Source organism: Zootoca vivipara, chromosome 2 (assembly GCF_963506605.1).
Source record: "Zootoca vivipara chromosome 2, rZooViv1.1, whole genome shotgun sequence".
In the NCBI taxonomy this organism is placed as follows: domain Eukaryota; kingdom Metazoa; phylum Chordata; class Lepidosauria; order Squamata; family Lacertidae; genus Zootoca; species Zootoca vivipara.
In genome coordinates this window covers 101,742,911-101,770,492 of record NC_083277.1, presented here as the reverse complement: position 1 = coordinate 101,770,492, position 27,582 = coordinate 101,742,911, and the positions used below count along the sequence as shown (strand labels likewise).

The following is a 27,582-nucleotide window of genomic DNA, read 5'->3' as shown; positions in this document are numbered from 1 at the left end:
TAGTCAATTGCATAGACCAGTGGTTCCCAACAGGTGGTCCGCGAGCTATGCCAAAGGGGTCCGCAAGATGCTATTAGAATAAAAAATATATTAAATATATTTCGTATGATAACAGATTTTTTGTTTTGGCCGCTTCCTGCATGAGCAGAGTCTAGCGCAAAACTAGATAGAGGCAGTAGTTCTGCTGTATGCCGTTAGGTGGCGCTTTACAAACACTACTGTTTTGCAAAGAGGCAGCACGCGCATTCTACTAACACTCACCTCCCCAAGATGCTTTGCGCGCGTCGGCTTCATTTGTGCGCTACTGCACAGGTACCCTGTCTTCTCCATTCACCTCCCTCCTCCCTGGCGCGCGCTGCCTCTTTGCAAAACAATAGTGTTTGTAAACAAAGCGTTGTTTTTCATGGAAGCTACAGTTCGCGTAGTTAAAAATGGACCGTGGGTTAAAAAGTGGTTCATCTCATTAAGAACTGAAAATTAAAACTAACTGTATACTGATGGAGTACTCTGTTGTAACTGTAAAAAAACGTATAAATATAAAATATAAAAAGACTCTTAATTTGGCTCTCACTTTTTAATTTTAGGATTAGGAATTAATGGGGGTCCTTGTCACAAGAGCGGCTCGATGAGGGGTCCTCGAGAAAATTGTGTTGGGAACCCCTGGCATAGACAAAGGGTCAGGGAAAGCTGGAAGTCATAAAGGGCTGGGAGCGCCTTGGATGTTAAACAAAAGTGCTGACAGCCGATGTGCCTTGTGTAGCTGCTTTCCTATGTTTCTGGGAAGGTGTCCAAAGGGTGAACTCCAGCAACCCCTGCACAGTAAAATAAATTCAGGGTTGCCAGGTTACAATCTAGAGCAGGGGTGTCCAAACTTTTTCCAAAGAGGGCCAGATTTGATGAAGTGAACACATGCTTGGACTGCAGCTGAGGGACCCCTGACCCCCCTGCTTGCACGCAAGTAGGAGTGGGATCGGGGCTGCTCTGATGGGATCCCTGTCCCCTCCTGCTTGCACACAATTAGGAGTTGGGATCGGGGGGGGGTGCTCCGATGGTAGGGGAGGCATTGCGCTAACTAACTGAGAGATTCCTGTCTCCTCCTGCTGGGCAGGCCGCAGGCCTGGTCTCCCTGTTATATACCTGCTGGGATTGACAAGGCATCTGACCCTCAACTGAATCTCATAGCTCTTCGGACGAGTGTTTTACCAGGCACTCTACTATTCAGGCCTCAGTGTTTTTGTTACAATCCCCCTTCTCAATTAAGTAATCAATTTTACTCTAGAATTTAAATTCTCAAAACTTTCTTATTTGTTAATTCGAATGTGTACTGTAGTATTTATTTATTTAGTTCCCCCCCCAGCTGACCAGATTGGTTGACCCAAGGAGTGACACAGCCAGGGACTCCCTAATGGTGCGGGGGCTAGCCACACGCCCCGCGCAGAGGGGAGAGCTCATGACGAGCCCACAAAATGGAAATGGCTTTGGTGGGCAGGTGCTCGGGGGCCGCAAGAGATTGCTTTTTCAAAATTGCCTGGGGTGGCCATTTGAAACCAGCCTGGGGGCCGCAAGTGGCCCCTGTGCCGGACTTTGGACATGCCTGATCTAGAGATAAGCGTTGCACAGCATCTTCCTCTGCTTATTCCTGCCACCCCGTCCGTTCTGCTGCCTGTTGTAGTAAGCAAACATACGGTAAGTCCAGATGTGCTGCACAGCTTGAGTGTATGAAAGATTTGGAGAAGGAACTGGAGAGGGGGGTGGAAGCCATGTACTCCCCTCAATTTCAAGGTTCAGGGCAGATCTCCAGGTCGTAGCTCAGCAAGCTACATAACTGTTCAACCTGCAGGAGGCCTGTCCTCTTTCAATCATTTATCTTTGGGGCAATATAGCAGAAGTGCAAAAATAAGGTGCACATGATTCCTGAAACACCATTTTGGTTTTTTTGTTTTGTTTTGTTTGCTTGTTTTGCTTCTGGGTGGTCTCCAAAGCCTGAGTGGGCGAGCCTGGGTGAGTAGGCTCTCGCTTTCCCCTCCACAGAACCGACTGAGGTTTTGGTTTTTTTAAAGCAATTTATTAGATTTTCCAAATAACCACATTAAAAACAATAAACAACACAAACATTCAAAAACAAATACAACACACACAATTATCTTTTTAACAATTCTCCCCAAATCTCTCATTCTCGATGCTCTGCTGAGCTTGACTTCCCTCCCCCCCCCTCATTTGGTTTTCTATTCAGTTCTTAACTCACAGTTCCTTAATTCCATCCAATTAAAGTCAATTCGTAGGATTTATTTCAGTCCTGCAAGTGTCTTTAAACTTCTACAGTTCTTTTCCATATAATCCACAAATTTACTCCAGTCTTTTTGGAACCTTGTTTCTCCCTGGTTCCGGATCCTGCTAATCTCCCTGGTTCCGGATCCTGCTAATTTCGCATAGTCTATCATTTTTGTCTGCCACTCTTCAATCGTCGGTAAATCCTGAGTTTTCCATTTTTGGGCTAACAAAGTCCTAGCCGCGGTTGTCGCATATAAAAATATGATATGATCCTCCTTTGTAATCTCTTGTCCAATCAGTCCTAGTGAGAACCGACTGAGGTTAATACCGTGCATGTCTGAATTAAACTATATATTTGAACAGCAGAGGATGCTTTTTAAATATTATAGAGAGGCCAAATCTGTGCGCTAGAAACTTGTGTTTCAGGAGTGCAGCAGATGGCCCAGGATGATCCTAAAAGATTCAGAAGTCAGAGACACAGAGACCAACACTAATACTCATGGAACAAATACAAAACGATCTGCTCAGAAATAACGTCAGAAGTGGGCGTGTTAGTACACAGCATCAACAAGCAAAGGTTGCAGCTGCATTTATCATGCAGACAAATAAAAAAAAAATCACATCATTGTCCAGATAGGAAGGGGGGTGGAATGGAGTGGGGAGCATTTCAGGATAGATGTCTCTTGTTGAGCAGATAAACAACCTCCAGCTCCATTTAATAGCAGGAAACAATTACACTGCTGAAATGATATGCCACACTCTCTTAATTAAACATAAAAGCACCCTAATCTTATAGTAACTTCAAGGGATTCGTTTGAAAATACTCTGGCTTGTCTCTCTGATGTAGAGCAGTCCAAACAGCCTCCCGGGGGTGGCTCAGAGAAGACTGCACTGAACAAGGGCCAACGCCGCTGGAGAAGAGTAGAGAAGAGCCCGTAAATGAAACACGCACAAACACGCAAAACGGACGTACAGTGAATTTTCCTTGGCTCAAAAATGTTGTGGTTGTTATTTGGTCAGAATTTCATTTCCTGACCTGGCCAGTGGCAGCATTTACAAATGTAAAGTTGCCTGCGTGTATACTTGTTTCTGTACTCTTGCAACACATGCTCAGCATCTCTCTCTCTCTCTCTCTCTCTCTCTCTCTCTCTCTCTCTCTCTCTCTCTCTCTCTCTCTCTCTCTCTCCTGAATGGGGTAACTGTGCCCCTGAAGGACCAGGTACACAGCCTGGGAGTCATTTTGGACTCACAGCTGTCCATGGAGGCGCAGGTCAATTCTGTGTCCAGGGCAGCTGTCTATCAGCTCCATTTGGTACGCAGGCTGAGACCCTACCTGCCTGCGGACTGTCTTCCCAGAGTGGTGCATGCTCTAGTTATCTCCCACTTGGACTACTGCAATGCGCTCTACGTGGGGCTACCTTTGAAGGTGACCCGGAAACTACAGCTAATTCAGAATGCGGCAGCTAGACTGGTGACTGGGAGTGGCCACCGAGACCACATAACACCGGTCTTGAAAGATCTACTTTGGCTCCCAGTACGTTTCCGAGCACAGTTCAAAGTGTTGGTGCTGACCTTTAAAGCCCTAAATGGCCTCGGTCCAGTATACATGAAGGAGCGTCTCCACCCCCATCGTTCTGCCCGGACGCTGAGGTCCAGTACCGAGGGCCTTCTGCTGGTTCCCTCATTGCGAGAAGCCAAGTTGCAGGGAACCAGGCAGAGGGCCTTCTCGGTGGTGGCGCCCGCCCTGTGGAATGCCCTCCCATCAGATGTCAAAGAGAAAAACAGCTACCAGATTTTTAGAAAACATCTGAAGGCAGCCCTGTTTAGACAGTTTGGAAAGCTTTGTTCTAATATAATAGATTTCATGTTATTTTCACTTATATATACATTTCTATGCACACTTTCCCCTAATAGATACATCATTGTACACATTATTGGTTGCAGAACAGCATTACAAAATTCAGAGAAGGGTGAATTTTAAGTTGAATTTTGGTTTGCATGTTGTTCCAGATAGTGTAAATTAGGTAGGATCACGTTAAAATCCTAAACAAAGCACATTTCTCTTCCATCCGTAGCAAGAAGTAATAAAATCATTTAAACAAATATGAACTCAACACACTGTACTCTCCTTTCTACAATATACAGTACCAAGGTCCAACTTCACATGCAAATCTCAAACATGCCTGTTCTTGTGCTCCTACAAAAGCTACAAACACAAGAAGCCTTGGAAACTAAAAATGTTGTGCTTGGTATTTTATTTGTAATGAGGATCTCTCTATATATATATGTTCTCCAGGTTCATTGTGATTGATTTACTGTCAGACGCTCTTGGGTTCCACATGATATTTAAATAAAGTGAGGCATCGCATGACACCAAGGTTATCAACACATGTGCTCTTTTAGAGATTAAAAGTGGCAACACCGAAAGGCGTACATTTTTCACATGTGCACACACACACACACACACACATATACACCCAAGCTCTCCACTAGAGTGATGACTTTTTTGCAACCTCATTTCCCTGTATCATAAATTGATGAGCTTTCATTAAAGATTAGATAGAATCTTACTTTCAAAGAGATTTGATTAAAAAAGCCTCACACACAAAATGATTTTAATAATTTTATTTATCAGTTTTTTGACCATTTTTGAAGTCACTGTAAGCAGATATAAAATTGAACCGAAGCTTTAGAGTCACATATATACAACATTATATAGGGTCATCAAACACACAAGGAAGCTTTTTTTAGCTGCAGTAACAGTATAGACGCCGCTAGAGGACGATGTTTTGCTACCTCTCTTGTAGGTTCTTTTCCCAGCATGCCCGGCAGGGTCTGCTGGCTGAGTTTTGAGGTCCCCAAAAGGGGCTTTTACCTTGCGCAGGTGTGACATTTGTATACCCTATGTTGCTAAGAACACTCCCCATTGTGGAATGTGGTGTTGTGTCCAAATTTGATATGAAATATATATAGAATTGTTAATACAATTTTATGAAATGGTAAAATGGCATACAAAAAAATTAAAAACGGTTTGTGTGTGACCTTTTTTAATATTTCAATGGGCCAGTCTGTTGATGGAGGTGACTGACAGGGAGATCTTGGCTTGGTTGGACCCATAACCAGCAACAAGAAGATGTGGTAGCAGATACTGTTTTGCATCTTTGCAAACTGTAGGTTTGATCTTTGTGCAAAGGGGCATGAGTGCCTTTACCCCTGAATACAGTCACCAGATATTTTCTATCTTCCTGACTTTGGAAGACCGACATGCCTGTAATAAAACCCAAATCTTCCATGGGATACTTGAGGCATTTGCCTGGATCCAGAATTAGAGACATTGCTGCTTGCTCTGAAGCATTCCTAGTACTGCACTTCTGACTTCATAACAATTTAGAAGTCCTTTAAAGGAACAGTTAAACCATTGGTGGCATCAGACCTGTCTACCTTGGCAGATTCAAGATCACAAAAAGAAGAATGTATTTTTCATCCTATTAAACTAAATGCAAGATTCACAAGTCTAATAAAAACAAGTCTTTGTCTGGCAGACCTATCCAGTGTATCTCGAATATCTTTTGCAGCTCTAATACCCTGAGTCAGCTGCTGAGTTTTGTTTCTCTTGGCAAGTTAAGGCTCTGTTGATTTGCTGGAAGTTAACTTTTTTCCTTCTTTTGTTTCAGTTACGCTAAGATTTGTCTCCATCATTACTTACCTGGAAGTTCCCTCCTCTCCTCTAGTCTCACTCCCAAGATTGTATTAGGGCAACTTAAAATGTAAACGGGCTTGATTTCCTGTTACTTTTATGAATTACAACTCTTTCCCAGGGTTTTGTAGCTTGTCTCAACATATATGTTACACCGTATCTATACTCATTGATCTGGCTATAAACTGCAAAGTAGAATCTAGCAATTCCTCTTGTCTTGGTTTCATTTTTGCAAGACAAAAGAAAAGCAATCTGGAAATTCTGAAGTTGCTTTGAGACTTATTTATACATAAATCGACTAAGAAATGTAATAAATAAAAATAAATAATTGGTGTGTGTGTGTGTGTGTGTGTGTGTGTGTGTGTGTGTGTACAGGTATATGGGAGAGGTGGAAGGAGCCAGTTGATGAGAACAGCCACAGTTGACAAATGGACAATTAGCTGCAAAGGAAAGTCATCAACACCAACTTCTCTTGACCTGTGGGGAGCTTTGGCAAATAGATACAAAGGACAGCTGGGTTCTCAAGAGGAGTGCTGAAGTGAAAATTTCAGAGCAGTTGGAGCTAGGAATGGGGTGGGGGAATTCAATTAATCTCTCATTTAAATGTGGACTTACCTAGCCTGTTTCCCCTATTTTAAGACATAGTCATAAAATAAGCCATAGCAGGGTTTTTAAGCATTCAAGGAATATAAGCCATACCCCGAAAATAAGACATAGTGATAGGCGCAGCAGCAATGCCAGCAGGAGGAGGAAAAAAACAAGACATCCCCTGAAAATAAACCATAGGTTTTTTTAAAGGCAAAATAAATATAATACGGTGTCTTATTTTTGGAGAAACACAGTAATACACACTTTTTGAAACAATACAGAAACTGAAACACAGCTACCCTTTAAAATTCACACTTCTCCAAATTTTGCAATGCTGTTCTCCAAGCAGGTAATGTGCATACAAATGCATATATTGGTGAAAATAGCCTCCAAAATGTGTTTTATTGGGGAAAACGGCAAGAATGTGTAGAATATGCATACAAAAATATTTACTTTAAGGAGACATTCACACTAAAATGCTGTATCGGACTTAAACCCACCCACACCCACTCACCGCAGAGTGATGTGGAATTGCGGAAAACTAAAGTTATGATTAGAAAAATGATAAACTGAGAGAAACCAGAACTGACAGATTCACCGAACGCTAGTTACAGCTGGTCATTAACAGTGAGGAAAATGGCAGTCGTGGAAATGCCCCTCTCCTTTTCATCTATCAGAACACCATCTTTTTCTGCATCTGGTCATTTGACAGGACATAAAGAATGATGTTACCATCCCAAGGCTTAGCTGGGAGCTCCATGTTCTCTCTGGCTCAATGGAGGATTTCCATCATCATCATCATCATCTTCAAAAAAAGGGGGGGGTGTCAATGGCTAAGAACCTAAGAAGAGGCCTTCTGGATTTACCTAAAGGTTTACCTAATCGAGTTTCCTGTTTTCTACAGTGGCCAACTAGATGCCTCAGGGAAGTCCATGACCATAAAGTGAGGGACAAAAGACCTCTCCTGTTGTTGTCTCCTAGCAACTGCTATTCAGAGGCCCGTTTGCCTTTGATCGTGGCGTCGACATAGCATACAGCCATCACGACTGGTAACCAGCTTGTGCCAGTTTAATACCCTGGGAGAACTTTCTGGGCTTGCCAGAGTGGAACTCTTGCTGAAATGTGGGAGTACCACTGTTTGAACGCCTAGAATATATGTATAATTGTGATACTGAATGGATTCTAAGGCCCTCGCACTCTCTGCTCCTAAGCTGACACAATGCTTATCCCCGCACTTAATACGTTACCTTAAAATGAGAGTGGGCCAGTGTACTGTAGTTGTTAGGTAAAAAGGTAAAGCACCAGCACCCGCAGGACCCAGTTTCGTTGCCCCTCAGTGAGGTCCCACGACACCCAAATATCGCCCCGACATTACTGTAACATCTGGAAACGCCAAAGGTTTCCCTAGAACTATACAGTATTAATGTCTCATGCATGCAGTTCAAAAATATCTTGATTTTTTTGGGGGGGTGGGTGGAATTCAACCACTCTTCTGATAAGCATTAGCATTTCAGTCTGCAAGGAGGCATGATCTTCACTCTCCTCCCCCCCACGTGCTGTTCTGGGGAATCCTCCTGACCCTCTGGACTGAATTTGGGGGAAGGCACAGAAGGCACATTTGAGCAGAGGAGAGAGGGAAAGCCACGTTGTACTACGGTAGCAGGAGCCCTTGTTAGTTGAATCCAGCCCATTCTACTTTAATACATTTAAAATTATATAATTATGCAACTATATAACAATTACATAATTAATATTAATCATATTATTTATTATTTATTTATTGTGCTGGCATAATATAGATTTATATATTAAAATAATATATTAAAACAGAAATATAAAATACAGGTTTAAATATCATACATGCAAAAACAGGGGAAAGAAAGATAAAAACATACACACAAAAACAAGAAAAAAAACTTGCATGTAATTCCGAGCAGGCCATTATCTTATAAAGAGCCAATAATTCCTGCTTAACCTTCCCGAAAGATTTAACTATGTTCCAGTAAACTATAAACAGTATTAAATTGTTTCTAAAGGAAGGAATTTCTATTTTCCCATGATCTTTTAGAATGTGCCAGTTTAACCACTGTTTGTCATACATTCCCACTGAGACGCTAATGTTATTCCCCCGCAATGTTGCATAACTTCTACATGTACTGGAACGGGAAGGTAATTTACAAAATTTGGGTAGTCCTTTTTTTTCTGGATTGACTGAAGTGCATAGGCCAGTTCATAACCTGTAATATATTTCTATGGTAACACAATCTTTCCAGACGGCTTTTATGTATCTACAACTCTGCCATAAAGTTCACATTTATTTTTATTTACAATGGTACCTCGGTTTACAAATGCTTTGGGTTACAAACGCTTCAGGTTACAGACTCCGCTAACCTGGAAGTAGTACCTCAGGTTAAGAACTTTACCTCAGGATGAGAACAGAAATTGCGTGGCGGCGGCATGGCGGCAGTGGGAGGCCCCATTAGCTAAAGTGGTACCTCAGGTCAAGAACAGTTTCAGGTTAAGAACGGACCTCCGGAACGAATTAAGTTCTTAACCAGAGGTACCACTGTATTTAAAAAACAACAACCACCTTTCCAACCACTTTGCTCTCACATGGAGGAGTCCTGAATAATTATAAAGAAGAACAACAATATCAACATTAATCAGATTCATATCCGTACTGCACCCTTTAAATTAAGCAGGACAACTTCACTTAGATGGAGATTACCGGTAATAAAAAGCAGAGTGAAATGAAAACCTCGTAAGGGTTTTCTGAAAAAAGCCACAGGGATTGGACCATACCGACATCATTCGGGAGGGCATTCCAGAAGTGCAAGGCCACCACTGAAAAGGCCCTGTTCCTGGATCCTCTCAGCCTAACATCTCTTATGGACAGACTAGACAGTAAAACCTTGGCTGATCTTAGAACCTGGGCCAAGTAGTCCTTCAGGTTTAAGACTTCAAAGCCAATTGGACATGGAAACATTCAGAGCTCATGACAGGGGGGAGGAAAAGGAGGAAGAGGATCCCAGCATGGGGCGTAGCGAAGACAGGGACACACCGGGGACAAGCAGGGGATGAGGAAGGAAGTACTCATAGGGTGACGGAGGATGGCGAGGAGGCGGGGGTCAACGCACAGTTACCAGAGAAGCAGGACCCATTGCCAGAGTGGCCTCCGTCTCCACAAACACAGCGGGCTCTGAGGCATAGGGAGCAATGGAAGGGGCACTCTAGGAGGCTGAGGCAGGCAAGGGCTCACAGCCCAGCTCCCTAAGTGGCCAGGTGGGGCTTGCTGGCTCTGGGAAGAGGTGTGTGATGCCTCAGGTGTAGGCCAGGAGCAGATGAGGGTCACATGGCTCAACAAGCCCAGATGCTGTAATCAGCATGCCAAGTACAAAAGAGGGGCTGTGTCATGTTGATGGACCTTGGCTTGGATGTTCCTGGACCGCCATGGGACTGTGTTTCGGGTTTGACTCCGGACTGTATCCGGACTGCTGGACTTCAGACTTGGCTACAGTGGTACCTCTGGATGTGAACGGGATCCGTTCCGGAGCCCCATACGCATCCAGAGCAGTACTTAACTTGAAGCGCCGAATCTGCACATGCTCACCGCGCGATTCGGCGGTTCCGTGCATGCACGTGACATCATTTGGCGCGTCTGCCCGTGTGCGAAACGTCAAACCTGGAAGTAACCCGTTCTGTTACTTCCGGGTTTGGCGCGATCGTAACCTGTATTGTTTTTTTAAAATAAATAAATTAATTAATCTTTATTGAAATTTCAAACAAAATCATACAGTTAAAATGCATACAAAAATAATTTTTAAACAATAAAATATATAAGCAAAACAAATCATACACACCTCTTTTTGCATAAATCTGCTAACAAATATCAAAATCATATATTTAAATCACATAAAATGTCTTAATGTTAATGACTTTTATTAATTTTATGTAAATTCATATTCAGATCGACTTCCACTCGTCATCCTCCCGGGCTGATAAATTTGCTTCTTTTTGGACTGCTTTCTTTTAATTATCCTCTTGGGATCTCTACAGAATATTTGACGTAAATCCAAGTCTTTTCTCGTAACCCGTGTTGTATGCAACCCGCAGCATTCGTATCTAGAGGTATGACTGTATTTGGATTGGCGTTGGACTGTGTTTCCGGACCTTTGAACATCGGTTGTGTGGATTGACCCCTGGACTTTCGAGTTGTGGACTTGGCATACTGACTTCCTTCCAGGTAGGCCAGGGGATCAGGACACTTGACTAACCTAATCTATGAAGACCCTTCTTTTCCTTCAGCTTCCCAGTCAATGGAGTTCAGTACGTGTATAACATAAACATTGGAAGAAGGCAAGCGAGAAAGCAAACTATAAAGTGTCCTACAGAGTTGATTGTGTCTCCTACTCTAGAAGCACAAACCCACAGGACAAGCAAGAGGCCGTATGTGTGAGAAAGTGAGAGTATTTGTTTTTTGTGTGTTAAGAGAAAGAAAGACTGTGAATGTGTATGAAAGAGTTGGCTTGTTTTAAGTGAGTGTATGGGAGGAAGTGCGCAACTTGCAAAAGTTTTATAGATACTTCATTCCTTGAATGCTACGTTGTGACTCGACTGTTGTCTGTGGTGAAGAGGGCTCACTCAGCCGTGAGTGATCTGCTGTGTAATGGTCTTCAGTTTGCTCTGTGAATCTGTAGCCTCATTTTTCCTCTGTGGTTTGGCTCACTTCCTTGAGTGATCTGTCTTAGGTGTGGTTCGAGTTGGCTGCCATAAATTCACCGACTGACCTTCAGGACAGGCATAAATTCACTAACTGTCCTCTTGGACCTGCTGTTATCTGAAATGTCTTGTAAATAAAAATTAATTTCTTAATTACGCGATGCATATATGTGAGCAAAATGTGAGATGTAGGTTGCAGCTGGTTCCCCTGCTTATGAATGCAGTTTCTTTATTGTGCTGGTGATTCATTAGGGAGTAAAGGTAATCCCTGCAGCGGGGTGAGCTCCCCTTGCGCTGTCCCAGCTCCTGCCAACCTAGCAGTTCGAAAGCACACCAGTGCAAGTAGATAAATAGGTACCCCTGAGGTGGGAAGGTAAACAGCGTTTCCGTGAGCTCTGGTTTCCGTCATGGTGTTCTGTTGCGCCAGAAGCGGTTTAGTCATGCTGGTCACATGACCCGGAATGCTGTCTTCAGACAAACGCCGGCTCCCTCGGCCTGAAAGCGAGATGAGCGCTGCAACCCCATAGTCGCCTTTGACTGGACTTAACCGCCCAAAGGTCCTTTACCTTTAACCTATTAGGGCAGGCATCCCCAACCTGCGGCCCTCCAGACGTTTTGGCCTACAACTCCCATGATCCCTAGCTAACAGGACCAGTGGTCAGGGATGATGGGGATTGTAGTCCAAAACATCTGGAGGGCCGAAGGTTGGGGATGCCTGTATTAGGGAGTCTGAATTGTGCGCTGGTCTCTGGTATTATGAGTGTTATGTAGTGCTGATTGGTCCGCAGGAGCCATCCAATCCAGCTCCAGGTGGAAGTGAATCCACAACCTGATTGGCCTGCAGGAGCAGCCAATCAGGCTGCTGGCAGAAGTGAATCTGCAACCTGATTGGCCTGCAGGAGCAGCCAATCAGGCTGCTGGCAGAAGTCAACCCGCAACCTGATTGGCCCACAGGTGCAGCCCTGAAGTAGCCAATCACGCAAGGCCCATTGTGTAAATAATGTATATAAGCAGGCGTTTGGGGGAAAGAGCCATACTTCTCTTCTTCTTCTATGGCTACTATAAGCCTAATAAAGAGCGTGGAATTCACTCTCAACTCCGAGTATATTTCAATGAGTATGGTTGCATCACACAGTTTCAGGAGACTGGAAAGCACAACTAATCGTTCTACAGGCTCTGCTTTTTTTAGCACTGGGCTTTTCAGTTTATTTGGCTCTGTCCCTGGGTGCACAAATTCTACCTGTGGGCAGCAATTCGTGACAGCCGTGCTCAGCACCCTCCCTGCAGGCCCCCACCTCTGTACCACGAGGGTGTGGCACTGAGCCTACTAGTTCCCACCCTCTGGACTCTTTTATCTCTGAGCTTTACTCAGATCCTGGGATGAGAACTATACATGAGACTGAGCTCACACCTACACCATAGATTTAGAGCAAATGGCTTCTTCCAAAGAATCCCGGGAACTGTAGTTTGTTGAGGATGCTGGGAGCTGTAGCTTTGCAATCAGTTATTGGGATCCATAGAATGGTACAGTTGGAAGGCACCCCGAGGGTCATTTAGTCCAACCCCTGAAATCTGCTTGAAATGCATAGCACGGGGCAATACTTAAAATCATAACCACAATTATTTTTAATAGCAGCGAAGTAGAAATCAAAAGACTTGAGATTTAGCACTGGATCAACAAATCCTGGTTTGTCCGCCAGCCTTTTAAAAGTAACCTGTAATTAAAAGAGAATGCAAAACCCACATTTTCAAAATATTGTGACCAAACAATAGAGAGTGCCTCAATTAAGATGGCAGGAAAGTATTTATTGAGAGAAACGCCACTGTTTATCTTGGGCAGTGTGTCTTGCTTGCATGCATGTGTTTAGACTAAAAGCTTAAGGAAAATTAATTCAGAAGATGCTCAGTGGCTGCTAGTCACCACTGTTGGAGGCAGACTGCTAGACTGCAGTACAGTACGGCAATTCGTATGTTATGAAACTGCCATTGGATAGTCTCGCAACGTGGTTGCATGCTCGCTCTGCTAGGCAATGCTTCTCTGCAGCTTTCCGATTACATAGCAGAAGACTGTGCGCGGCCGTTTCCATTTCCTGCTTACATCTTCCAGCGGGATCCGTGCGCCCCCGCTGCACAGCAGTCGCCTCCAAGTAGATGGCTCCGTGTATCTTAATCCCACCCACCTCCCTCCTCGAGCATGAAGACAACGGAGTCTCCTTAAAGAAGCTCTCAATGGGCTATCCGGATGAACTACATTACCCACAAGCCAACGCGCTGCTCGTAGAAAGGACGTCTGCGCACTAAGACACTCGGATCCAAGTTTGGAGCTTTTAGCTGCCAGTCCTGGCCCATCATGTAGGTGCAGCAGAGCCTTCCTTACCATTGCAATAGGGGGTGAAAGCCCACTTTGCAATCTGTTTTGCAAGGTGTGCAATTGCAGTTCCTTCCTCTGCAAGGAGATCTGCTGCAGGGAGTCAGAAAAACTCCAGTTGCATGAAGACTGAGCGCTTGCAGTTTGCATCTTTGTTGCAAAACTAGCTACTGAAGAGAGAAGGCAAAGTCTTTTGTGTTCCCCTCCCCCATCAAAGCAGAGGGGAAAATGTCTCAGCCGAGAGGTAAGGCTCCGACTTGCGTTCCTTGCAGATATGCAAAAAGTCGTCCATGCATTATGGAATTGCATGCATGCAATTTTGGGGATGCAATTGCAATTTGAAGTTTGAGGCTTTGAATAGCTCTCAGTTGCATTTCCTGTTTAGAATGTACCTTTTTTTTTTTTTTTTTTGCAGACACACACTGGCGCGCGCGCACACACTCACGCACATACACACACACAGGGACACATAGTTCCTGTAAGGCAGGGCTTGCCGTTCAGCTGTGCATTGACGTTATTTGCATTCTTCTGCTGGGATTACTGAGCTCTTTTTTTTTTTTTTTGCCTTTTGCACAGTCAGGGCAGATAAAGGCTTTTGAAGGGCTTATGCATTTAGCTGCTGTATATTCCCCCCCCCTAAAAAGGCAAAATGCAAATCTGCAGACAATTTACATTGCAAAATTAAGCCAAACTTTGTATTTTTTTTTTAATTAAAATTATCTGGAGGATATGGAAGGTGAAACTTGAGTGGAGTTACAAAGAATTAAATATATGCCTCTGTTTCTATGGGAAAGTATTGTTCTGCTGCCAATGCTGAGCTCATTTTCCACAGACCTAACCCCCCCCCCCCGCAAGCTGTGCGTGTGTAGTTTTAGGACTGGGATTTGAGAAAGTTACGCAAGGAAGTCTACGTTTTCTTATACTGGAACACGAATTTCTTGGTTTGTGATGTGTGTAAATGGAGGCAGAGCAGATCTATTTTCTCAAAGTACTGGAGAAGGTTCTGTGTCCTCCTAAGGCTGGCAACACGGTTTAAAAGATGGGCAAAGGTGGAAGGATAATTGACATGGAATGAAAATGTAGACAAGCGTCCCCTTCAAACTTTACAAGAGTAATATTTAAAGTGGAAACTACTGTACCCGTCCTGCTTGGGTCTTGCAGTTAGGGGAGGAATCTAGTTGTCTATGCATGGATATACGGATTCAAATTTCTGGGTTTTATTATGTTTTGCGTTACAAATATCGTGTGTTACAGAGGTTGCAGGACTTGTGGGTTTGGATTCTGTGCACAGTGGTGCAGAATGCATTTTGGGAAACCACTTGTAGGAGTTCCTTTATTGACGACTTCATCTTTTCCTCTCGAGGGTGGTCTGGAAAAGGGTCTAGAGAGGCAATCGGTGCTAATCGCAGTGTTTAATGTCAAACCCCCCCCCCCCTTCCCTAGTTGCACTTTGTGGCTGCTGAATTGCATAATTTATTCCCTATATTTACTGCAGTCCTCTCTTCTGGCCAAATGGAGGCTGATTGGAAGCTCTCAGCAGAAAAGAGCCCAAACGTGGTTTTTTTTTTTTTTGCCAGTCAAAAAGGATGGCTAGCAGAGAATGTGACACTCTTTCACTCTCTAGACTCTTTGGATCCAACATGTTGATCTAGTTAGCAGCCAAGAGGGGAATCCATCATTTGATACATGGAGGAGGAAAAGGAGAGGATGTGAAAACCTGAATCTCCCTCCTCTTCCCTTGGAAAAACTGCTTAAAGCTGGAGCAGAGAGACAGTGAAAAAATTACTCCTTTTTTGAGGGACTGGATTTGTCTTAATTGAAGGGGAAAGTGCACCAATAAGGTTAGATCTTGCTTTCATCCAGTTTTCTTTGTGGCCAGGATCCATCATCTTGTCTGGTAAGGCCATCATTTACCAGCCTAGAATTTCAGTTTCCTTTCCAACCCTCATCCTGTCCACGTGAAGTAGTTTCATACATATATTTAGATGTGTAGAATACAATTTTCAAGTAGATGAGGTTGGTTTTTAAAAAGGTATTATAAAGAACACAAATGAAGCAAATGTTGGCTCCAAACGCATCTAGAGATGTTTATTTCAAAAGAATAAAGGTGTCTGCATGCAGCAGACAGTAAGGGGTAGTGTGTTAAAACGGCAGAAAGAAAAAGGCCTAACTTTGAGGGTTGTGGGGGTAACTACACGGAACTTCAGATTGTAAGCTCATTGGAGACAAGGGCCTTGTCTTTTGCTCAGGTGACCCTGCAATGTTAACTGGTGGGTTGGACAACAGGGGGAGTGGAGGAAGTAAAACGCAAGGGTTACAAGGCTTCAATATAACAGAAATACAATTGCATTTACAGTACTTGATGTTTCTTTCATCCGAGCATGAGAACTATGGGATTCTGTGGATTATATGTTTCTGAGACGCTATAAGAGAGATGCAATCTTTTTAAGATAATACACCTTGACAACTGTAATGTGTCCAGCATGACTAAACCGCTTCTGGCGCAATGGAACACCATGATGGAAGCCAGAGCGCACGGAAACACCTTTTACCTTCCCACTGCAGCAGTACAGTCGTACCTCGGGTTACGAACACCTCGGGTTACGAACTCCGCAAACTCGGAAGTATTTTCTCCGCGCGCGATTTGCGCATGCGCAAAATGGCGCTCCAGGTTACGACCATTTCGGGAAACGAACTGCGTCCCGGAACGGATCGTGTTCGTAACCCGAGGTACCACTGTACCTATTTATCTACTTGCATTGGTGTGCTTTCGAATTGCTAGGTTGGCAGGAGCTGGGACCAAGCAATGGGAGCTCACCTCGTTGCAGGGATTCGAACCGCCGACCTTCTGATCGGCAAGCCCAAGAGGCTCAGTGCTTTAGACTACAGTGCCCCCCCATGTCCCTAGATTAATAAAAGGAGAAGCTAGCCCCCTGCCATGCAAATGATTACTCAAATACAGTGTCCGAGGGGCTGTCACACAAATACTTTCTTTTGGAAATTCCACAGTAATAAAACAAATAGTTACAATAAAACAAAAATAAACATCACTATTACCGTACATTTCATTAATCACATTCCATTTATAATTGACCCGCCTAATGACAAATAATTACAATTACAACTAATAAAGGCTTGACATATCTTGCTTTGCATGTCATGCATCTATCTCATATATTGGTTTCGCCTTTTAACTTGTGTTATTGAAATACAGTGGTACCTTGGGTTACGTACCCTGTTTCTCATATTTTAAGACATACCCATAAAATAAGCCATAGCAGGATTTTTAAGCATTCAAGAATATAAGCCATACCCCGAAAATAAGACATAGTGATAGGCACAGCAGCAATCCCGGCCGCGGCAGGAGGAGGAGGGAAAAAATAAGACATCCCTTGAAAATAAGCCATAGTGTGTTTTTTTGAGGAAAAAATAAATATAAGACATGTCTTATAATATGAGAAACACGGTACCTAATTCGTTCCGGGGTGCGGTACGTAACCCGAAAAGTACGTAACCCGAAAAATCATGAAAATGAGCTTCTGTGTATGCATGAATTGCGCAGAACTGTTCTGCGCATGCGCGCACGGCTAACCCGGAAGTAAACGATTCTGGATTTGTGCAGTATGTAACCCGAAAAGTACGCAACCCGAAGTGTATGTAACCCGAGGTACGACTGTAAATGCACTTTTCGACAATATTCTAATTTTCTGAGTTTCACCTGTATATTATATCAGACACTGTCTCTTACTGTTCAGAGTCTACTGAAAACCTTCCTCTTCCAACAAGACTTTTAAGCCTGTCTTTCTCCGTCTGTGCTGGAATTGTTCTTAGGTGTTGTAATTCAGGGGTCACCGACCCAATGACTCTGGGCATCACAGTGCCTGGAAATGTCTTCATGGCAAAGGCCCCAAACTGAGCTTTTAAAGAAATGTAAGACGCTAGCTCTCCGAGAAAGAAACGTATGAGGGTACCATTCTAAGTGATTTCTGTGAAATTAGCCAGTTTGGCTGCTCCTACCTGTTAGTTGATAAATGAAATATGCCCCTTTGAAACCCTTTTGCATACTCTGGGACGATGTGTGCAACACCTTAGGAAATACAGATCTAGGCGAAAGCCATTAGGTTGCAGTCCTAACCCTACTTTACTTGTGAGCGTAAAGAATTGTTAGGATGGTGGTCTAAATCCCGTTTTAGTTCAGCCTTTTTGGTTTCTGATGTTGAACCGTTCACAATTATCTCAGGGCTCCTCCAGACATCCTCCTTATTGCACATTCATCCTCACCTGTGCTCGTGATGCAATCAAATTGCTTATGCGTGATGGCGCTTTCAATGCCATTTGCACATGCAAATATTTCAGGGTGATTATACTGCTTTGGCTGCAATCGGTCAGTGTCCTGAAGTTTCCTGCTAAATATCTGCAACTTTTTATACTACAAATCCTTTTAGTCCTGCTTTTAATTTGCTATGGTGCAAGAGCGTCTTGATGGTAATAATAAGAATAAGAATAAGAATAATAATACAGTAATAATAATACAGTCGTATCTTGCTTTTCGGACGCCTTGTGACTCAAATGTTTTGGATCCCAAACATTGCAAACCCGGAAGTAATACAGTTTGCAAACTTTTTTGGGGAAGTGGAACGTCCGTTGCGGCTTCCGATTGAGTGCAGGAAGCTCCTGCAGCCAGTCGAAAGCTGCGCCTTGTTTTTTGAACGTTTTTGGAAGGCGAATGGACTTCAGGACAGATTCCATTTGAGAACCAAGGTACAACTGTAATAATAATAATAATAATAATAATAATAATAATAATAATACTCTGCCCATCTTGGCTGGGATCCAGCAAAATATAAAAATATAATAAAACATCAGTCATTAAAAACAGGGCTGCCTTCAGATAATGTGCCGAATGGTACCCACTTATTTGATGTAACCACTTCTGCATAGTTCCTATTGATCCCATAGTTCCTGTTGATTCCATTGTGTGTGGAAACGAGCTTTGGTTTGGCCCTGCAATCTCAGCCTGAACCCAAACCCTTGAAAGTGTACAAATAGAAGCATGGCATCATAATGCAACTATCTTGCACTTAGTGTAGAGGGTGAGCAATTTTTTTGGGGTGGGGGGTGGGGGTGGAAACATGGAAAACAATGGGTAGAGTTAAAGTGTGGATGCAGTAATGCAGAAACTTTAGAAAGCATAAGAGAACAACTGATAATGTGGGATGATCTAATAGAAATCCGTTTCAGATGCCCTACTAGTGGCATAGCGTTTGCTGGTGCCCAGGGCATACTGGGCGGGAGGGCTGTGCTCACACTGTGCGTGGTGGTGGTGGTGGGGCAGCCTAGTTGCTGACGCCATTGGAGCGACTCCACCCCCACCAGACCAAAGCGGGGCTGTGCTGAACTGCCTGTCTGCCTGCACAGGGGGGAGCCTGGCCGGCCGGCAGGGTCCTTGTCAAGCAGAGAGGAGCATTGGGCCATGCCATGCTGGCACCACCTGCGTGGGGGCACCTAGTTTGTGCCCCCTCAAAAATTGTGTGCCTCCCTGGCACTCCCTACGCTATGCGCCCATGCCCTACTAACGCATAAGTGACATGTTGCTGCATACAACTGCTATTAAACAGCAGTCTGGAGGGGGCCTCAATCTTCCATTAAACCCTTATTGAACCTGGAACGCTTCACAATGGAGTTCAGCAGGTGTATATCAGCCACTTTGAGCTACCAAGTCTAATAATGCCACAGACAGCGCTTCTGAAGGGGTCGGGAGGTTCTCTTGACTTTAGCTCTTTGCTTCGGAAGAGTTGGCCATGATTGCGTTCGGTTACGTTTTGCTTTGCTTTTGTGTGCAATCTTTGATCGTGTAGCTAGCGTTAAGGCAATGCGAATTACTATTTACAGAACTGGTTGCAAGAGAGGTTAAATACTGAAGTAATGCTCTCCATTGTTTAGTGGAAGGATAATTAGTTCTGGGTGCTTGAAATCGGCACTTAGCTGGAATTAGTCACTGAAAATTATCCCCAGGTAAAAGAGAGCACAGCAAAGGTTGAGCTCCAAAGTGCCCTGTGCTGGAATGGAAAGTGCTTCAGCTCATTTTTTTTTGTGGGGGGGGGCGATGCTGGGAGAGAGAATAGGCGCTGCAGACCTTTTGCGAGTCTTCAAGGTGCATTGAGTTCCCCTGACCTTTAGGAGTGGCCTTTCATGATAGGGAGGAAGGGTGGCAATGGGTTTAGGCAGGTTCTGTGGCACGCAGGGTTTTCCCTATGAAATCTAGCTGTGGCATATCAAGAGCAACATCTGCTCAGGTGAAGGTTCTTTGCTTATTAAAATGTGTTCTTTATTTCACTGCTACAAATATACCTAAGAAGCCTGTGTGCCTCCCCCCACTGCAAAATAAGTGGCTCTCAGGACATCCCCCCTCCACCGCCCAGAACAATGGAGGAGAGGAGCGGTGGTTACATCTGGCAAGCTGATATAGTTGCCCAGACAGAATGATTGTCTTAGCTTGACGTTGAATTCCACCCAGTGTGGTGCATGCCCCATATTGCATTACGTTGAAAATTCCACTCTGCATCAGTTTCAAGTTGGGGGCGGAAGGATGCAAAACCAACAAGAACATTAAAAACAGGCTTAAAATACCCTGTACTTAGAAAAACGTGAATCTCTGTGACTTGTGGAATAATTAAATGCGTCCTCTTCTTTTTACAATTGATAATGTGTGTGGTATATTTATCCTCCCCTCTGCACACGGAATAGGTTAGAAAAACCAAAAAAGCAAGCGGGAGAAGAAGCCTTCTTCATTGTTTTCTGATTTGCGGCTTCTAATATGCGTCAAGATTTTGCATGGCTCAATCCCATTTGGATTTAACGACTTGAGAAATGGGGATGTGCAGTGGAATTCTGTACAAGATGTGAACAGCATCTGCTGTCTTTGAAAAGTGGTAGAAAAACAGTATCCATTGCATGCATGCCAGATTTTCGCTGCAACCGTGCCTCTCGGGATAATATTTTCTTGTAGACTGCCATGGTGATGATGTTTGTGAAGGGCAGTTTGAAAATTAAATTTTAAAAGAATTAAAATTAAATACCGGTAACCCACTGCTTGCTAGTTGCAAGGGACTGATTTTGTGCAAGTCTCTTATGTCCCTGAAGAGGGACCTGGAGCCTTGCTGCACACACAATCTGTGGTAGCTCTTTAGACAAAGTTTCATCTTTCTGACTCAAGTCAGGCATGAAGTTTGAGAGTGCGCACTTGGCACAGTGACTTCTGGTAGTGGGAACCCAGTTGCATCAGCGGACCCTGCCTTATGCTGTTGACGCCCCTCTTGTAGTGAGCTTACCAGGGTGGCCGTGGGGTGTTTGAATTTCCCACAGTGCCCCAGAATGATGCTCACAGCTACTTGCCGCTATTGGGCATCAACTCAAGTGTTAGAAATCAGATATATAAGCTGGGTGCCAAATGGCTCCATACGCCAAGGTTGCAGTTGCCAAAAAAGATTGTCTGATTGCCATTTTTGGGGCCAGACAGCTCAAAAGATGTATTTTTTCAATTTGACTTTTTGGTTCCTGAAATTCATTCGGATTGTGCAGGATAGGATTCTGCAGGATGTGTTGTTAGTGTGTGAAAACAGGTAAGATCCAAGGCTTCCCAGGCATGTACCTACAGATGGTGGAGACGTCAGGCACCATCCTGGCAACCGGACATTTTCACTTGGTGGGAAGTGGTGGCTAGCCAGGTGCAAAATGCTGGGAAAGAAACTATGGCTTATCATACTGTGCAAGTTGGGCCAGTGAGATCTATGAAATGCACAAAAGCATGAGATTTATTGTAGACAATATCTTTTTGTATTGTATATTCCATTTTTGTTAGATGCTATAAACTTTTGTAGGAGAGGTGGGAAAAGTTTCAGATTTATGGAATATTAGTGCGGAACAGGAAGATGTGAAAAAGTGAAAAGAGGTTGCTTAAGTCCACTTATATAACGTGGGCACAGATCATGTTTATTCCACTTTTGTGCGTTGGTGGTCTCATGTCTTTGTTGATATATGAAAAAGGGGTGTAAAAAAATGGTATTTGACGATCATACGCTGTAAGTCACAGGGGCCAGCAAACTTTTTCAACAGGGGGCTGGTCCACTGTCCCTCAGACCTTGTGGGGGGCCAGACTATATTTTTGGGGGAAAAATGAACGCATTCCTATGCCCCACAAATAACCCAGAGATGCATTTTAAATAAAAGCACACATTCTACTCATGTAAAAACATGCTGATTCCCGGACTGTCCACAGGCCGGATTTAGAAGGAGATTGGGCCGGATCCGGCCCCCAGGCCTTAGTTTGCCTACCCATGCTATAAGACCTAGAAAACAAAATAACCGTAATATCATTGCTAATGATGATTTACAGAAAATCCCTTTGCTTATTGAATTTGTAGCTTCTGACTTGCATGTGTTGTAATCTGAGCTTAATACGTTTAGCGGAGGTTTAAACTTCGTGAGTATTGGAACCATTCTTTGCTGCTAAAATCTTCCTTATGGCACGATAGGGATGCTGAACATGTTTGACGGAATCACTGAATGTATCTGCTATGTGGTTGGTTTTTTGGGGGGTGGGGTGGGGTGTTTCATCCAAGCCTACTACTACCAAGACTAGTTTTTCCAGAGGGTCACTTTTGCCCACCCCTGTTCCTCCATTCATCGTGAACTTCTGCTGTATGTCCTAAACTAAAGCAAAAGACGATAACCTATCCCATGGTCCCCTAGTTTGCAGTTGAGGGAGGGGACTGAACATATGGCACGACTTAGGGGGCTGGCTTTGACCCAAAGGATGCCAGCTTCTGATCCCTAGACAAGTGGCTTCTATGTTCTTACATGCTAAAGTGTGGTTAAAAATGCGTTAAAAGGCTGCCTGTAACCCTTCCCATTTCACAATTTGTTTTTTATGATCTCCATCACTGATACTGGACAATCTTTCCACTTCGATATTGCTGAAATACAAAGCCCCCCCCCCCCCGTTCCCAGTCTCATGAAGAATAATATATATATTGTTTTAAGAGGCAGAACTGAACCTCTTGCATATTTAAATAATAATATTTGAAGCCCTGCGGTGTTGGGGTGTCCGGAATTTAAAACGAGAAAGCTAAGTTGAAGATTGGAGAGCAGAATAATATCTCCTAAGCTGTTCACTACCGTTGGAATGCAGAGCGGCTCGGCTGCCTAAATAGATATTGTTGCTTTGAGTTCATTCTGCCAAATGATTCTCCCACCAAATTTTGATGTTTTGCAATGGGAGGTGGGGACGGGTGGGAATTTCCTGAAAGCTTGGCGATCTATTCTCTGCGCGTCTGTGATGAATGTCGTTCTTGGATGTGTGATGCCCTCTGTGTTTCTTGGCAGGTGCCAACTCATCTTGGAGCCGCACCACTGGCAGGAAACAAAACATTTTAAAAGCCTTGCTGTGTGCCTTAGAGGGGCTTGTAAACATATAACAGCATGAGCAGCTTGTGGGACATACTTAAATATGTTGCAAATGAAACTAGTGCACAAAAATATTACATTAGTACACCTGCCCAAAATGAAAAAGATCACCGTCTCTTTTATAGCCCCCTTGCCTGGTTGTCTGGAGGAAATTCTGCCGGGAACCGGACCGGTGGCTGTTTACAAGCTTTCAATATTGCCTTTGTTTTTCATGTCACCGCACAGGTCTTGGAAAAGAGAAATCATCCTGTGATGTTGTATCAGGTTGTATAGGCGACATACACAGAGATGCCATGGGAACTGTAGCAATTTTCCACAGTGGTCCTTTGCCGTACATGTGATTCTGGAGCTTTATTATCATTATTTAAATAAGCTACATGCAGTGCCTGCAATGAGACAGTGGCTGCAGAGGGTGCAATTACACTTCAGATGCATTTTAGGAAATCCTTCTTTCTTATTGTGACCAGCTGGTTGTGCAATTGTGTGTGTCTATGTCTATATCTGCGGGAGGCAGTGGAAGACAGGAAAAATATTTGAAAAATAAGACTTTAGAGTGGTCTTGCCCCAAAATGACAACTGCAGCCTTGGTGTATTGGAGCCATTTGGTACCTAGCTTATAGATCTGAGTTTCTAACACAGGTGCCATTCACACTGGAAGGGCCAGTGTGACCAGTGGGTCCAGTGCAGAAGCACCCTCCTATGCTACTTCCACACCACCTGCTCCTTTGACTATTCACAAAGCGTGGGCATGTGATTTTTCTCCCCCACAGTTCAACCTGTTTCTATCTCCAGGCTGCCTCTATGGAATCTGAGCATTCTGAACTTCAGACGGGCCACATGGAGCTGAAGCAACTTGGTGCAGCTGGCTGGGGATGGGCGAGAGTTTTTCTCTTTTACAATCTTGTCCAAATTGAGTTGCCCGAGGGGGCAAAGTATTTTATTGAGAGCCAACAGCTGGGAGTTGCCGATGTGTTCAGGAAAAGTGTAGGGGATGTGTGTGTTTGTGTGTGTTTTAAATTGTCTCCCCTGCCCTGTTTTCCCACTCTTTGAACCTTTGCTCTGTTTTCCAGATCTGCATTTTGTTCAACACCCAAGAGATCAGTTGCTGATCTTGGCGGTGTAAGGTGCAGTTGGACCCTCACTTTCTTCTGCTACAGCCTCTAAGGGGAGCACTCAGGCAGTGGTGGCCTGGTTGGGCTGTTCAGGTGGAAGGAGAGAGAGGGGCTTCCTACACCTGCCCCAAACCATCCTGAGTGATGCACCTGTGATGGCTGCAGGAACTTGACTCCCTTGATTCGTTCCATCCTTTAGGGAAAGAGCAGCCCACAGACTTATTCGAGGAGGCATTGCAGCTTCTCCAGTTCTTGATCACAGCAGACATTCTGATGCTCTGCAGAAGAACAATCTGCTTACAGTATCTTCCAAGAGATGGGATAGCAAACTTGGAAGCCGTCTTATGCTGTCATGCTTTTTGATCTATCTAGCTCAGTATGGTGCTGGAGGAGACTCTTGAGAGTCCCATGGACTGCAAGAAGATCAAACCTATCCATTCTTAAGGAAATCAGCCCTGAGTGCTCCCTGGAAGGACAGATCGTGAAGCTGAGGCTCCAATACTTTGGCCACCTCATGAGAAGAGAAGACTCCCTGGAAAAGACCCTGATGTTGGAAAAGATGGAGGGCACAAGGAGAAGGGGACGACAGAGGACGAGATGGTTGGACAGTGTTCTCGAAGCTACGAACATGAGTTTGACCAAACTGCGGGAGGCAGTGCAAGACAGGAGTGCCTGGCGTGCTCTGGTCCATGGGGTCACGAAGAGTCGGGCACGACTAAACTACTAAACAACAACAAGCTCAGTATTATTATTTGTATTTTCAAACTGCCCTTCAACCTACAGGTTCCCAGTCTAATGAAATGCAAAATTTAGGAAACCGTACAACTGTTCCTAGCACAACAAAATTCCAGCAGAACACAATTCCAACACTTCCATCGACCTGACTTGCAGACTGCTCTGTACTGTATGTTAGACCTGATGTCAAAAAGACAACAGTGATGGGAACAAACAATATCTCGGTGCAAGGGATTTCTGTAACTGGGGTGCTGCCTCTCCAGGGTTTCAAACAGAGGTTCTTCCCCGTCCTTCTTGGAGGTACTGGAAATTGAACCTGGAGTCTCTTGCAAGAGAATCATGTGCTGTACCACTGATCTGTGGCAACTCTCCATGAACTGTCAAAGCCACTACACTTGATCGTAGCAGGAGCAGAATGGTTGCAACGACGATTTTTTAAATAAAGCTTGCTGTTCATCTAGCTGGCGTCTTTCTGGTGCCCGTTTCTTCCTTAGGTTCCTGAGCGATTAGATGCCAGATATCTAAATGGCCTCTTACAATTCTTAAAAGTACTTTTTTCCTCTTCCACAACTTTTCCATAGCAACAGATTCCCCGCCCCTCCTTGTTTGCTTGGTTGTTTTCTTCTGTAACTGTTCAGTAACTTTCTTCTGCATCCTCTAAATCGGGGATAACCAACACGGTACCCTCCAAATTTTGTGGCATCTACATCTCCTGTTATCCCTGATTGCTGTCCTTGGTTACTGGAGCTGTAGTCCTAACAGCATCTAGAGGGGACATCATGCTGGCTACCCCAGCTTGTCTACAACTTTATTGAAATCTGGACATCCAAAATTTTAAGCCCTTTTTTGCATGGATGGGAAAGCGCTCTCTCTCTCTCTCTCTCTCTCTCTCTCTCTCTCTCTCTCTCTGTGTGTGTGTGTGTGTGTGTGTGTGTGTGTGTGTGAGAGAGAGAGAGAGAGAGAGAGAGAGAGAGAGAGAGATGAGAGATGAGAGACTTCTTCCTGCTCCTGAGATTGGCCTATCTCTTGTTAGTTGGGAGATGCTGGCATTTTCTCTTTTTTTATTTGACTGATGGAAGTTTTGTTTTCTACGCGTGTCTTTTAATTCTTGCATTGTACTTGTGGTTCATGGGCTCAGGGGCCCATGGCTGCAAAGTGGAATAAAAACGAGCTTACTCCCCCAATTCCTCATGAACAGAAAAGAAAGGGAAAGGAAGAAAAAAATATGCCCCCCCTTTTTTTGGTTTAAAGGGAGCAGTGGGAAACACTTTCCCTCTATGTGCATCTTCAACCCTGCTTCCATTTGCCCAGAGTGCACAGACACAAAAGTTCTCTCGTGAAATTTTATCATTACGTAACTGGTTGAAGTGAGACCTACTAGCATTTTTATTTTTTTTTGCAGGGAAGAGCCCTTTTCATTGAGCACCTCGAGATGCTCATCGCACTGTGAACGCTTAAGGCTGCAGTTCTTCTGTTGGGAGTTTTCTATGGACTTCAATAGGAGTAGGATTGAATAACGTAACAGCTGATCTGATTGGATGCTCGGGAACCTCTTTAAAAATGCAGAGATGACATGGGGTGAAACCACAAATGCTCTGTATATATTCGTGAGAGAGGAAATGGTGGCCTTTTGCATGGCTGCTGCTTTTGTGCGGCTGGGTTTTCCACCCAGCCACGGGGGCTGGAAGGCGACCTAGAAAGCGCAGAAGACAGGATATCTCTCCACAACAGCACTGCCAGTCTCGAGGAAAGGGCCCACATCATGTGTTTTGCCTGTCCCACCCACTTCCCTGTTTTAAATGCTGACTTGCATTGCTCCATGACTTCAGCACCTGGAAACAGTCACTGCGCTGCAGCTAGAAGAATTTCCCCGGGGTGTCTTTGGGCATTCAGATACGGTGCTTCTGATTTAAGAGGCAGCGCATAGAATTATAGAATGGTGGAGTTGGAAGGGGCCATGAACGTCATCTAGTCCAACCCCCTGCAATGCAGGAGTCTTTTGCCCAAAAGATTAGGGATAGGGAACCTGTGACCCTGTTGCTGGACTCACAACTCACATCGTTTTCAGCCAGAATGGCCAACGGGAGTTGTCATCCATCAACATTTGGAGGATGGAAAGTTCTCAAACATTGATGGTATTACAATACCATCAGTTACATGAAATGTTTAAATCAGATAGAAAAAAAATGGTTTTGCGGACCGAAGCTCACAATTCGAAAAAGAACTGCCACAAAACAAAGAGACACTTTTGTCTAAAATGCATAATTTGTTACTAGACTGGGAAACAAAAGATGAGCTTGTTAAAGCCACAATGACACACTGGGCAATAGATATATGACACAATATAGATTTCAACCTCTGGGAAAAACTCTGGAAAAGTGACTTGTTATTCTTTGATGGAGAACTACCTGAAAATGATTCACAGATGGTATTTAACCCTGAGTAGGTTTGCCAAGATGTATAAGTCCAAATCAGATAAGTGCTGGAGATGCAAAGAGGTGGAGGGAACGTTCTTCCACATGTGGTGGAATTGTAAAAGGGTGAAAGAGGATTGGGAAATGATCCATAAAAAATTGGAAAAAAAAATGTTTAAAAGTACTTTCCCTCCCCAGTCCATTCTGTTGGGG

At 44.1% G+C, this 27,582-nt stretch overlaps 1 protein-coding gene across 1 annotated transcript in view; it reads left to right on the top strand.

The window, feature by feature from the left end:
- Positions 1-13,567: 13,567 nt before the first annotated feature.
- MAP2K6 (mitogen-activated protein kinase kinase 6) overlaps positions 13,568-27,582 on the top strand; it is a 79,026-nt gene continuing 65,011 nt past the window's right edge. The window contains exon 1 of the mRNA XM_035104067.2: positions 13,568-13,887. Coding sequence (XP_034959958.1) covers positions 13,872-13,887 — 16 coding nt within the window. The 5' untranslated portion in view covers positions 13,568-13,871. The remainder of the gene's footprint in view (positions 13,888-27,582) is intronic.